The sequence below is a fragment of the Oenanthe melanoleuca genome, chromosome 4, assembly GCF_029582105.1.
Source record: "Oenanthe melanoleuca isolate GR-GAL-2019-014 chromosome 4, OMel1.0, whole genome shotgun sequence".
In the NCBI taxonomy this organism is placed as follows: domain Eukaryota; kingdom Metazoa; phylum Chordata; class Aves; order Passeriformes; family Muscicapidae; genus Oenanthe; species Oenanthe melanoleuca.
Window position 1 is genome coordinate 51,729,516 of NC_079337.1, and position 13,539 is coordinate 51,743,054.

Consider the following 13,539-nt stretch of genomic DNA (forward strand, 5'->3'; position numbering starts at 1 on the left):
ACAGTCTTGGTCGAATTTTCTGTGTGTTCTTTGCAGTATGGATAACCCGAGAGGCTTTTATTTGAGTCCTGTCCTGCATTCTTCCATTGATCTTCAGAGCAGAAAGCTTTTTTCCCTTTTATTGGTGTGTATTAACTGCTTTGATTTGCCTTTCCTGATAGCAATTCTGTCATTCACCTAGCCTTAATCACCACATTGATTTATCTGAACAGAAAAAGGGAGAGGAAATAACCTTCAGAGTTTAATGCCAACGGTTCTTTCCAATAGATACATTCATCTGGCCCTACAATAACCCTTAAGCAGGTTTGAACAATAGAGTAAAGGAAAAACAATCATTTTTTCTGTTCTTTGGTGTCATTTGCAGTCTCTCCAAACTACAAGCTGTGAATGCTCTGGATAGATGAGAAGACTGACGAGGAAAAATGAGCAAGACTAATAATAATAGATGAGAAAGAAACCTTGTGGGGGAAACAGAAACAAAGCACAAATTTAGAAAAAATGCTACAAGGTCACCTTACAGGAAAGAAGACTCAGAAATTAATACAATAATATTTTTTTAATTAAAAAGCAATGTAAGTACAAACTGACAATAAATTCAAATCCAGCTAACTCATGTCCACCAGGTTATCGGTAAATTGTCCAAGAAACATTTGATTCTATTACTGCTGTGAAAAGAAACACTCATTTTTTAACAGGCTTGAGATTAAAATTCAAATATCTTCTCTTGATTAGAGAAGTTATTCATATCTGCACCCAAATTATAAAACTTTCTAGTTCTCAGATTTCATGTGCTAATAAAATGTCAAATGAAGGTGGAATTTTGTAAGATTTATACTTGCCAGGATGAGAGGATCAGTTTAGGAACTCCTTCTCAGTTATTTCTGTATTACTGAAGTTTATGTTTTGGGGAGGGAAAGTTGTTAGTTCAAGAGAAAACTATATGAAGTATTTTAAGTGATCCTGTATTTCCATCTGTTAATGGACTAAGAAACGATGGGTCATAGATTGCTATCTCAGTCCAATAAGACAATTGGAATGTAGAGAATGGAAGTTAGTGAGACATTTTCCTTATCTGATGGGAGTATTAGCCCTTAGGATCTTCTTATCAGTGACCATGAGTCTAGATATCCTTCAAGCGAATAAATTACCTGGTAATAGGCCAAAATGCTGCCAAAATAACACAATCTCTTTCAATAAGAAAGAAGGAACAGTCATTAAGGGCAAAATAAGAGCTGCAGATCTGCAAAGAACTTTTTTATTAAGTTGCCTAATTCGAGATTTTTTTTTTTTCAATCAGCATTGTCTCGGGCATTGCAGAAGATTTTTTTCTTTAACACATATGGAGTAAAGACAAATATAAGTCTTAGAACACACAATGTTCAGCAAGTGTTCATTGCAGCTGAGTCTTGTATTTGCATAGAAGCTTTGCTTATCCTTTCTTGAAATTGTTGAGTTCTTTGTGGGAACAAAGATGCCATTCCAGTTAGAAGATGTTGGCTAGGCAGACTGTGGTTGGATTCTGTTTATTTCAAAAATAAACAAAGACTCAATCTGTTTACACAAGATCTGGAGGCACATCCGGAGATATAGAGTCTGAAGGAAAACAATGGCAGAATGAGTGAATAAAATATTTCAGGCAGCACTTAGATTTCTGGAATCTGTAGAAAGAGCCAAACAGCTTGCCAGGACACAATCTTACTGGTGGTGCAGGAGCAGGGAGGGATCTTGCTATCTTGAATATTTTGGCTTGTCAGATTACAGCAAAGTGATGGGTTGTTATATATTTTGACAGTTAAAGACCATTTGGGCCAACGTAAAAACAGTTGTGGAAATTAATTACATTACAGATTTAGGTAATCAGAAATATGTTAAAAACTACCAAGGGACAATTCTGGAGATCATGATGTGACAAAATTCATCATCTGATCAGCTCAGAACATACATCACTACAACTGGTTTTGCCAAAATTGATTGCCAGACTGTAAAAGTCCAGGCATCTTATAAAAATTTAAGAAGATTTTGATTGTGGTAATTTTGCATTCACAATAAAATCATAATGGGTTCATTTGTAGTTCAAACTGTCTTTAAATTATCAGTGTAACCATTCCTGATGTTTAATGAACAGCAATATTAACACAACAAATCCATACATTAAAAATAAATTGCTGGCTTTTTCACTTGTCAAGTAATGTGAGAATTTAACCAATTTCAAAACAGAAGTGAGAGCTGTAGACATAACTCACCAGAAACGGTTGTCTTAGAGGAAATGGAGAACAAAGAATTTTACCACCAAATTAAAAAAAAAAAAAAAGAACCCAATATGTACATAATATTTCTTTCACTTTCCCTGAATCTCAGAAAATCTCTAAATCTGCCATTACCTAAGCAGAGACAGACAGTGCTTTGTGTCTTCTTATTCCCTCCCTTCCTGCTAGACAGGAAACAAGGAAAAGCAAAATCAGGAGGTGATGAGAGTCACTTCTGCACTACTACTTTTTATCTTTTAACAAGAATATTGACCAACAGTGTAAAAAAAAAAATAGAATTAAAAACACAATTTAAAAAAAAAATATCATTTGGACAGAGTAATTTAGCACATTCTTGTGAATGTAGCAAATATTGAAGAGTGCCTCCTGGGACATATTTGGATATGTTTTTGCACAAAGAGCATAGTTCCTACTCACATGTAACAGGAACTGTCAGGATGGAGTCTGCTTATTCAGGCTGGTAGAGGCATTCTGGGGATCAGTTTTAATTTTTTCAGTGTCTATGAAGTAACTGTTGCATTAAATAATAAATTAATAATAATTAATAAATGTGAGTAGTATCTTTCAGAATATTTTTTTGTCTTAATAAAGGCTTAGTTCATAATATATTAAGCTGTTCTTTACCTGAATGAGCATGGTCAGAAAATGCTGTCAGATTAATTACTTTCAATGGAAATAATTTGTCCCTTAAAGACAATATATGGGATAAGAACAAAGACCTTTATTTGCAATCTTCTGAAGAAGCAAGAAAGTGGCAAAAGCTTTTACTTCAAGTGTTGGTTTGATACTTTTAGAAGCTGTTGATTGAAAAGTGGAATGAGCAATCACTCAACCAGAGGTCAGATCTTCAGTGAGTAGGAGATTATATTCTCATGATCTGTGACTAACAGAGAGTAATAAAAAGCCTAGTGAGCATGTGTATCATGTAAATACAATTCTATTGTCAGATGGTTGGTGGTAAATTGAAATGGCTGCTCTGAGGTCACAGCAAGCACACAGTTTCCTGGAATTTCTGCAGGCAAGTTGCACATCCTGTAAACAGGAGCTCTCTAGATCTGTGGCATTGCACTGCCAGGTACTGTGAGTGACACAGTCTTCAATAAATAACATCATTCTGCAGAGGCAGAGAAAGCTGGTCTCAAATTACCCAGAAATTTGAAGAACATATGGAAACCACTGCTCAGAAAATCAAATAACAGATATTTTTTCTTTGTCTCAAGTTTTATATGTTTTGAGTTGGGTAATAGAGAGAAAACATCAGAGATTGCATCCTCAGTTACAAGGTCATTGGATACAGACAATTTTCCTACTGTCAGAATACAACCCTTGGGCATTGGTGTTCTGATTTGGTACAAACATGTCTATTTCTCACTTCTTTTTTTTTTTTTTTTTTTTTTTTTTTAAAGAGAGTAAAATTTCATCCATTGCTTACATTTTCAGAAGGAGTACACATAGTTCATTTTTGTTCCTGCTTGCTTGGCAGGCTGTGGTACTCACAAAATTGTGTGCAATGTGCTAAGCTTACTTAAGCATTGGAGTTGAATGAGATTTTTTGATTTTCCTCGGTTCTGGACTTCTTTTTATTCCTTTATCTGCCCATTATGAAATTGTGACAGTTTTCATTAGGGTGGGACAAAAAGGTGCTGTGTTCAGTGAAGTTTTTCAGCTTTCTGATATGACTTGTATAGGACAAGTAATATTTTTTATCTTCTACTTAATGAGTTTGAGCAGTTCTTTCAAAACTCTTCATAATAGTTAATAGGAAATGTAGGGAAGGGCCCAACTAAAAGTCTAAATCAGAGACAGTCAACTCTGAATCCCTTAAGAATCAATAGAGAGTAATGGGAATTTCAGGTTGGATATTTCTTACTAAAATAAGCATCTAAGATCTGAAGTTTTCAAACATGCAGAGGAGAGGCAAATCAACCTTCAAGAGAAAGAATGTCAGTATCTCCTGTCTCTTATCCATTAGGAAATGACCAGTTAACAGTTCCCCTGATGCCTTTCTTTATTACATATTTTTGGGACACAGGAATCAAAATACCTTTTAGGCCTTACAGATACAACTAGAAAACAGCCATAAAGGAAACTGCTCACTGCATGAAGGAGTTAGAATGCACATCCCAAGCAATGGGTAAACTTTTCCTAATGTTTTAGCATTTGCTTTCATGTTTATGCTGCTGCAATTTCAGAGAATATCTTCAGAACTAAAATGACTAAAGAGAGACTCAAAAGAGTATTTGGTTCCTAAGATGTGCTCCCAGTGGGATTATCTGTGCTAACACCAGCAGTACTCCCCTTCCCCTGAAATTAGTGTCTTTGTTCATTCAATACTGAAGTCTCGATATCACTCCAGAACAAGTCTCTTCTACACAATCTTGATATTTTTATAATCCATAAAAAGAGACAAACTCAAGAAACAGTTACCTACACGATCCAAAAAATCAGGTTCATAGAATCACAGAATGGGTTGGCTTGGCAGGGACCTTACAGGTCACCTTGTATGTTGTTAATGGCTTCTGAACTATAAAGGCTTGAGGCAGATGTGGCACCTATAGAGAGTTACTGGAGAGAGATTGCAGTAAACCACAAACTATGGTAGTGGGTGCTGTTCCTTAAGGCAGGGCAGTTGCCTCATCCTGAGAGTTTTATACTGAAAAGAATGAGTGGTGTACTTCTTAAATGCTATCAACTTTCCTTTTCTGATATAACAGATCTCACAGCCTGAAAACTCACAGTGAATTAAGTGGGCTAGTGAAAATTTAAAATATATTACATTATGGAGGAAATTAAAAACTTAAATGCCTAGCATTAATCCTCACCAAAATCTTAATAAAGCACTGAGTCTTGAAAGAACATTTCTGTTCCATAATAGCCCCTGCCTTCGAATGGCCTGGTCCCACCAAAAGCAGAGTGCACAACACTGACCTATTTGCATTGGAACAATTTCCTGACCAGTATCAGTAACCATCTCTGTTTAAATGTCTGGACTGAAGTCAGGAGCGAGTAATTTATCCTGCACTTGTCATTTAAAATCTCTCCATGGTGTTTTCTAAGAAGGAACAAAGCTTCCATCTAGAGAAAACTGAAAAGATGGCTTACATTTTCATCAAGAACATATTAATTTTATTGGGTTGTGTCCAGTTTTTTGAAAGATCTGCAGTAAATTCTACAAAAAGAGCACGAAAAATCCAGTTCAACTCAGAGTACTTTTTATTAAACTGTTTGGAACTTGTCAACAAAAACATCTCTATCTATAAAGGGCTATATCTTCCATAACATTTTACATTGCATGTTTGTGCTGCTGAACAAGGCGATATTTTCCTTTATAAAATAAAACAGACTGAACCGAGATTTTATAATAATGTTCAGAACTGCCTAGCAAGAAGAATAGTAACCTTGAGCTGAAACTCAACTAACTGTGAGAATTACAGCTCAAGCTTTTAAACTAGGAAAATACAAATTTCATTATTCAATGAAAACAAAAATGCCTCATCTGAATGGGCCAAGATGGACTATACATGTCAGAGACTCTTGCTCTTGATGTAAAAAAAACCAAAAAACTCTCCACAGTTGACTTTAAAAAATAATTACAAACCTTGGGGCAGAATTTCATCATTTTGCAGAGATCAGGAAAAATCTGACAAACTAGTAAAATGTGTCAAGCGGCTAACATTATTAATTACTATTGTAGATACCACATAAGATGATACTTGGCTTTTTCTTTGCCCATATTGCCAAGGTTAATTTAAGCCTAACCCTAACCCTAACATTCTCTGTCTTTTCTCTGGAAACCGTATTTTCATTTTGTCCTAGTCTCGTGTACTAGACTCCTGTATAAAGATCTAGTGTATACAAAACAAATAAGTTTATTGTACAATCTACCATCTCGGCCCTTCCCTCATCCAAAGTCTAGTAGTAGGAAGGAGTTTTCTGGCCATGTTTTCCATTACTTGCTTGCAAGTTAGTTTCTTACACTCCTGTGTGTGCGATTTCTTCCAAAGCCAAAGTGACCAAGGTCTTAGACAGGTTTTTTCCAACTTGGAGTGAACACACAGATTATCACCCAGCCTGAGGAAATCTGCACTTACTGTGGTGTCTGCAACTTCCCTGCTTCTCTCTCACTACTCCCTTCTAACTGAAATCCTGGCAGGCAATGCAGCTCTCCAGTGTCTGCATTTAGAATGGGCACCTGGGATGTTCAAGAAAGCACACTGGACATCACTTCCTGCTGTTTCTGGAGGAATGCACTGACAGGAAGGTCTTGGCTTTCTAAGACTGCAAACCTCTATTTAGGTCTTTATTAACCTAAATTGTTGCAAAGCCAAACATCTACCACTTTCACCTTTTAATTGTGTGTTTTCAAGACTGAATATTGATTAGCTGCTTAAATAAATAATACTTGCCATAAACAAACTCTCCACTAAAATACTTACCCCTTATCCCTATTACCACCTACTGCAGAAATGGTTTGATACTAAATTTAAAGTTTTTCCGGATTTCTTTGTAACCAAATAGAAATATATTTGTCAGGGGAAGAGAACAATCCTAATCAGAAAGATTCCTATTTTCTGTAAGCTCTAAATCGTAATTCCCATGACAGGAAACCCAGATTAGACAAAACTATGTAAGGATATTTGTTGAAGATTGCAAAAAGAGAAGAGAGAAGAAGCTATAGCTCTTGAACAGAAAAATCTAGTGGTACAAGTCTGAATTTCAAAATCTATAGAAACATATCAAAAAGACATTTTATCCTTGTATTATTAACAAAGCTTATTCAAGCTTTTAAAATAAAAAAAATATGTTGAATAAAGATGCAATATAAATTCAGTAGAAGAAAGTGTACTTTGTAAAAAGTGCAAGTCGCAAATGATCACTTTTTGTGTTGCAGAGGTCACAGTCTACAGCATTTGAACACCTTTTTCCCTTTCTTTCAAGGATTGCTTTCCCCGCAGTGGAAGTGCATTGCTTGAGGCAGATGGGCTCTCCTGCCTCTGTGTTAATGGAAATGAGGGCCATTAATACTCCTAGCACCTCTTTCTCCAGTCTATCAATTAGCTGTAACGCCTTCAAAAACTGGGTACAGTTAGAAGGTTAGAACTATTACAAACGAACATGAAACATCTAATTATGTCTTAAGGTCAGAAATGATGGGGAGAACTTCACCAGTAATGTGAGCACTGCTAGCAACTGGAACTTCCTCCACAAGCAGTAACCATGCCAGTTTTCTACAGCTGGAACTTGATGTTAACTTTAATGGACCACGGTTGGGCTTCAAAGAAATTCTTGTTTTTGTAACCCAGATGTACTTGGAAAAAAAGGGAGAAAAGGGAAAATGTTGTGACATTAGACTTTTTTTAAAAAATTAGCTAAGAAATAGCACTGAATACACAGAAATTTAAATATTATTGCTTTTTATAACATATTTTCTGCTGATTTACTATTTATAATTCGACTTATTGGGGTATAACTATCCGAGCTTTTCAGAAAAAAAACCCATAGAATGTAACACTCAGAGAACATGATTCTTGAATAAAATGAACAATCAGATACCTACTAAAACATATTATGTGATTAAAACATAATATTTTGCCGTTGACTATCAGATTCCAACTTGTATCTTAGCAACATGATACAGGCTTTTTTGTTTAAAGCAAAGCACAGGAATTGGTCACATGCTTTGTCTTGCACAAATTGTGTCTTTAACTCTTTTGTTCAATATTCCATTTATATTGGTCATAATTCCAAAAGAAACAATTTGTTCAAACTGTTCAGCCAAACACAATGTCATTTGGCAAAGCACTGTGGTCCTCCATAAAGCCAATTCTCTAGAGAGAATTGTTTGCACATATCAGTAGTCCAACATCCACAACATGCTGATTTTGAAATGTGGGTACACAGAGGCCCCTCTGCAACTTTCTTCAGAGAACCTCAAACTCACTTCCTGTAACCAGCAATGTCCAACAAGACACAGTATCAGGTGTAACCCTCCCTGGGTTTAAACAAACTTAAAAAAAATTTGCCAAAAAAGCAGTATTTCTCCCCTTGTGTTAATTTTAAAGCTGATCCCTGGTTAGTATTTAGCACAGTCAGATGGCAATATCACTGTTCATGTGTTCCAGTGTTACAAAGCATGTTAATGAACTGAAGACAAACATCTTGTCCTAACCATAGACTCGTTCTGTCCCCATTAATAACTGCTGACTTTGCTGCATTGTGTCCTCCACAGAAAAGACAAGTATCTTAAGATGCTTCTCCAAAACATAATTGGCCAGTAATGCCATAATTTGGTAGGTATACTATTATTTACCTAATTTAAAAAATACTAAGCTGAGACATTTTAACACTGTTTTAAAGCAGACCACAACAGCCACACTTGTTGGATCAAAATTATCTTCCCTGCATTAACAGTTTTGTTAAGGTACTGAAAAAGCCAGGCATAAAGTGTACAGGAAAAAAAAAATTTTTAGTTATTCCAAATACCAGCACACAATCTCTGGGTTCTAGAGATTTCAGTTTATTCCCTGGTTATTTGCTGCAATAAGTGGTTCAGGTCACAGATGTGCAGCCCCTCACTTCATGTGGGACCTTGTGCTAAAAGCCTGAAGCCACCAGAAGGGTACTTTTTGCCTTCTATACTGATTCCTAAAGCTGGGAATAAACAAACCCTGAATCCCAAGTGTTGGAGTTGTCCTTCAGCACTTCTTCTGAAAGTACCCACAAGAATGATACCCAGTATCATTCCTATGGCTACTGGAAGGGGAATTATTCGGAGGAGTTGTTTCTCCTCTGGTGCTGCCCAGTCCAACAGGAAGGCTGGCCAATGGCCCTCTGCCCACAATTGCCAGGGGCCCTCACCTCAGCCCTGCCCTGCAGCACTCCCTGCCCAGCAGCTGAGCTTCCTGGGGCTGGAGGAAACCTGCTGGAGCTGGCTGGGCAACACAAATACGTGCTCTTGCCCTTTCTAATTGCACTTTCTGTGGGGGCTGAGGGCTGTGGGGATGGAAGCTGCTGGTCCAGCACATGGCAGGATGCCAGGCACGGACAGAAAAGGTCTGGAGGAAAAGAGGGAAAAGGAAGCGCCCAGCAGCTCCCACCGCCCCAGCTGCATCCGCCCCCTCCCTCCCCCATTTCCTCACATAAAACACTGAACAGAATATTTTACTGATTTGTTAAAATATGTTGAAAGGCTCTTCCCCTTCCTCACTGAAGATACAGCCCTTCAGTTTTGCAATGTATTTCAATATCTTTTATAAAATGCTTATTTTACTGTTAATGAACAGCTCACTGTGTTGCTTTCCCCAAACTGATCTTTACACAGCAATTCTGTTTTAACGAATCCCTTCGGTCTTGTTGGAAGCATTTTATGAAATTCATTAGAAGACAGTAAAATGGGTGCAAGCATCAGCTTTTTTTTTTTTTTTTTTTTTTTTTTTTTTTTTTTTTTTTTTTTTGGTTTTCTGGCAGCAAATAGAAATGTGTCTTAAACTGGAGACTCCTTGCAGCCTTTTCCCTTTGCTGGGATATCTAACTGTTTTACAGTCTTTATACTCTCGTCATTTCTCATAATAAAATTTGTTACTATGACAAAAAAAATCCACTAAAATTATAAACTGTTCTAGTTATTCAGTTGTTCCATGACCCAGACATCAAGATTTGAGCTTCAACATATTTTTGGAAGTACTGAAGGAAGATAACTTGGGTACATTTTTAGACAAGCCTATTTACTTTTGCATTTTTACAACAGTCTATTTGACATTACAAGAAACCCTTGACAGACCATAGCCAGAAACCTAAGGTAAGCAGCAAAAAATTTGATCATTATCTATAAATATGAAGACAACTGGTTCTTGTGCTGAAATGTCTGTTTATATTGATTTCAGATAGGGAGGAACAGACCAAAACAATTTGACTAAACTGAGCCATTGGACATTAAGCTGAGCCTGTTTAAACTGATGTAATTATCAAGTTAGATATGATTCTACAATAACATCTGGGCATTACTTAAAACAGCAAAAATAAAAAATAAGTTTTAGGAATTTGGAAGTCAAATGACAGAATACAGATGTCAAAAAGTTTGAACTGATCTCTCAAGTTAAAGAATTAAAACTTAAATAATTGATACTACCTGCCTATACAAGAGAAGTATCCAGCTGCCATATAGAATCCAGTCATTTTAATATTAGTATTATTTTAAGTAAAAGAGATTAAAAATGCAAGTATCAGCTAGAATCTGAAACAGAGTACTTTGCTGGAACTAACAGAGCAACTGAGTGGAACATGAAAACAACACCACTTCAGTAAGAGCAATATTTTAAAATATATTTTTAAAAATATATAAAAATCTAGCAGTACAGTTGAAACTTAAGGTGAGTATTCTAGTTAATTTTTAAATCTCATTTTAATCTCATTTTAAAGCACTCATGCTCAGTATTCCTTATTCCTGTATAGAAGATGACCCTCATGAGCTCCACTGCACAAGGTTCCCTGTCCAGTCATCAGGAGAGACACTGGTGCAGGTCAGGGAGAGTTTAAGTGCCCCAGTGGAGATGCAAGGGAGATGGGAGATAAAAACTGACCATATCATTTTAGTCAAGGAACTGCTGAAGATTCCAACAGTCTCTATGTCTCCCTACTTATAGCATTTCCAAATTTATTGAAAATTAAAAAGAAGATGCTCAAAAATCCTAATCTGGAAAAGGTTGAGGTACTGTTCAGATTCTGCACCATGTACTAGCACAAAGCAAAGAGAATTAGAGGGTCAGCAGGCATGTAGGGAATCTCCCTTGCTATTTAGTAAATACTTTTAATTCTTTAAAACACCATGGTAACCTTGCAATGACCTTATTGAGCCACAATCCTTGTGACTGCTTTGTAACATTATAATTTCTAAACTGCTACCCAATTTATGGATTTTTAAAAACTGCAAAATGCTGCATTTTCAGAGGCAGGTGTATATTATGTGTTGTTCTGAAGATGAAATAAGATCTTGTGGTTTATACACAAACTGAGTATACAGAAATGCAAACAGAAATTCAACAGAGGCGAGTTTGCTCCCCTCCTTTAAGAATTTACTCTGTAATCTTTAGCAAATCACTTAATCTTTCTATGCCTTCATTTCCCATATATAAAACAGGATAATACTTGCTGTAAAGGATAAAAGCTGTCACATGTCTTTTTAAAAACTAAATGTCACAGAAAAAACTCTAGTTAAACAGTTAACTTCTTGCAAAAGGAAAATATCAATTTTCTCTGTTATCCAGAGAAAAAAATTCCCCAAATATTCTCACATATTATATCTGCTAAGTAATTTGGTTCTTTATATAGGAGGTGATACCAGAGTCGACAACTTCCCTTTTTTTAAAATTAGCCTTATAAATTTACTAGCTCACTAAGTTTCTACTACATTATCCTGATAGAGACAACAAGATTCACAGATACACAGCTCACTCCCCCACCTGAGACTACAGCTTAGATCACTTGTCAAATTTTGAACAAAATATGAAGGATTCATGTTTCACTGATTTACATTCAGTATGGCAAATGACAACTATATGTACATAAGCATGTACATGTTCATAAACCAGGCAAAGACAAAAGTCCTATTGTAAATGCAGTGACTATATAATAACTCATTACTATTTTTTTAACTGAGAGCTTTTCAGGTGCTAAGATACACTTAATCAAATCAGATTATTGATTCCAACTCTGGTATTAAACAAACCAAATAAATTTTGTGAGGAAGACCTCACAAAAAAGTGTGACAGCTAACAGAAGATGCCAGCCTGACTGTAGTGACAATCCATCACACATGGACATGAGCAGGGCTCTTGCACTGAAGCCTGAGCTGTTGAATCACAGAGGCTGGAAAACTGTCAAAGGCGTAGCACTGCTCTCCCAGAGAGGGTGTGGGGCACAGCAAAAGGACTCTTGGCATCGTTCTCAGGGTAATATTTTGTCTCATGCAAAGACCAGCTCCAACAAGCTCTGAAGGAAGCTAAGCTCAGGCCTTCTCTGCAGGGGAACATATTTTATGCCTTTGATGGGACTCTGGGGAGGAGTTCAGCAGATGCCTGAGATAGCTCTTTACCTAGCCAAAGATGAATGGGGAATGCGTGACTACACCTCTGTGTGTGAAAAGAACAGGAGCAGCTAACATGAGAAAGAACATGGAGAAAAATTCTGTGAAAAGAATAAATAAGATAGGGCTAGCAAAACTGATTATGATCCCATCTTTTTCTTAGAAAATAAGAAAAAAATCTTGCAAGTATCTTTATTTTCTTACTTGACAGTATTGGAGATGATATCCGCTAAGCAATGAGCCTGAAAAAGTAATTTCATATTAAAAGAATAAGAGATTTTACAATGCTGTCAATAACATCACAAAACTCAGGTCATGAATTACATCTACTTTATTTAATTTAATAATACATGCATTTTAGACAGTGATTCATATTATTTACTTGCACAAGTAGTCATTCTCAATGTACAAGTAATAACCATTGCTTTTACAGTGAAATTCATTATCATGCACTTCACACACTTGTGTGCAAAGTGATTTTTTTCCAGTTAGAAAATATTAAGGTAACTATTTCTAAATTGATTTTATACATGGAGTTTGATTTTGGTTTTATGCAGACATTGCATAGTTGATGCTTAGCTTCTCCAGAAAGACTGGAATGTGGCACCACTATTGTTGAAGCAGATCAAGTGACAGTAGCAAACAAGAAGATTTGGAGAAGAGGCATAACTTTCAGGGTTGAAAGGTCAGCAAGTACAGCCTAGGACGAAAACCAAAAAGGCTTGTTAAACTTGACATTTGAATCAAATTTCCTTAAACCAAGGTAAGAAGTTGGGGAAATATTCTAATACTGACTACAACACTGCCAATAATTAGATTTGGACATGGCAAGAAACAAATTATACTAGTTTATGATAGTACAGTATTGCATTCAATTATATTACCGTTATATTCTAACATTTCAAAGAAAAAACACATTTATTCAATGTATAGTACCCAAGTAACTTTATTTTAGCCTTTAGCCTTACTTCAAATATACACACCATCATGGGTGAATAAGGAGTCTAGCATTTCAACTTGCTTCTAAAAATAATTGGGAATTAAGAATCCTTATCCTGTGGCTTGGCTAGTACTTGTGAAGTAAGTCCAATGTAATGCCTTAAATAATAAATGTCTTCTCAAGAAAGTATGTTTTAAAAAAGCCAAAGAAATTGATTACAAACTCTCAAAGTCTGGAAAAAACCCATCACC

At 36.1% G+C, this 13,539-nt stretch overlaps 1 protein-coding gene across 2 annotated transcripts in view; it reads right to left on the reverse strand.

Moving 5' to 3' along the window:
- Window positions 1-12,663: 12,663 nt before the first annotated feature.
- TBC1D19 (TBC1 domain family member 19) overlaps window positions 12,664-13,539 on the reverse strand; it is a 44,565-nt gene continuing 43,689 nt past the window's right edge. For both annotated transcript variants that reach the window (XM_056490405.1, XM_056490406.1), the window contains exon 21: window positions 12,664-13,048. In XM_056490405.1, the coding sequence (XP_056346380.1) occupies window positions 12,974-13,048 (75 nt within the window). In that variant the 3' untranslated portion in view covers window positions 12,664-12,973. The remainder of the gene's footprint in view (window positions 13,049-13,539) is intronic.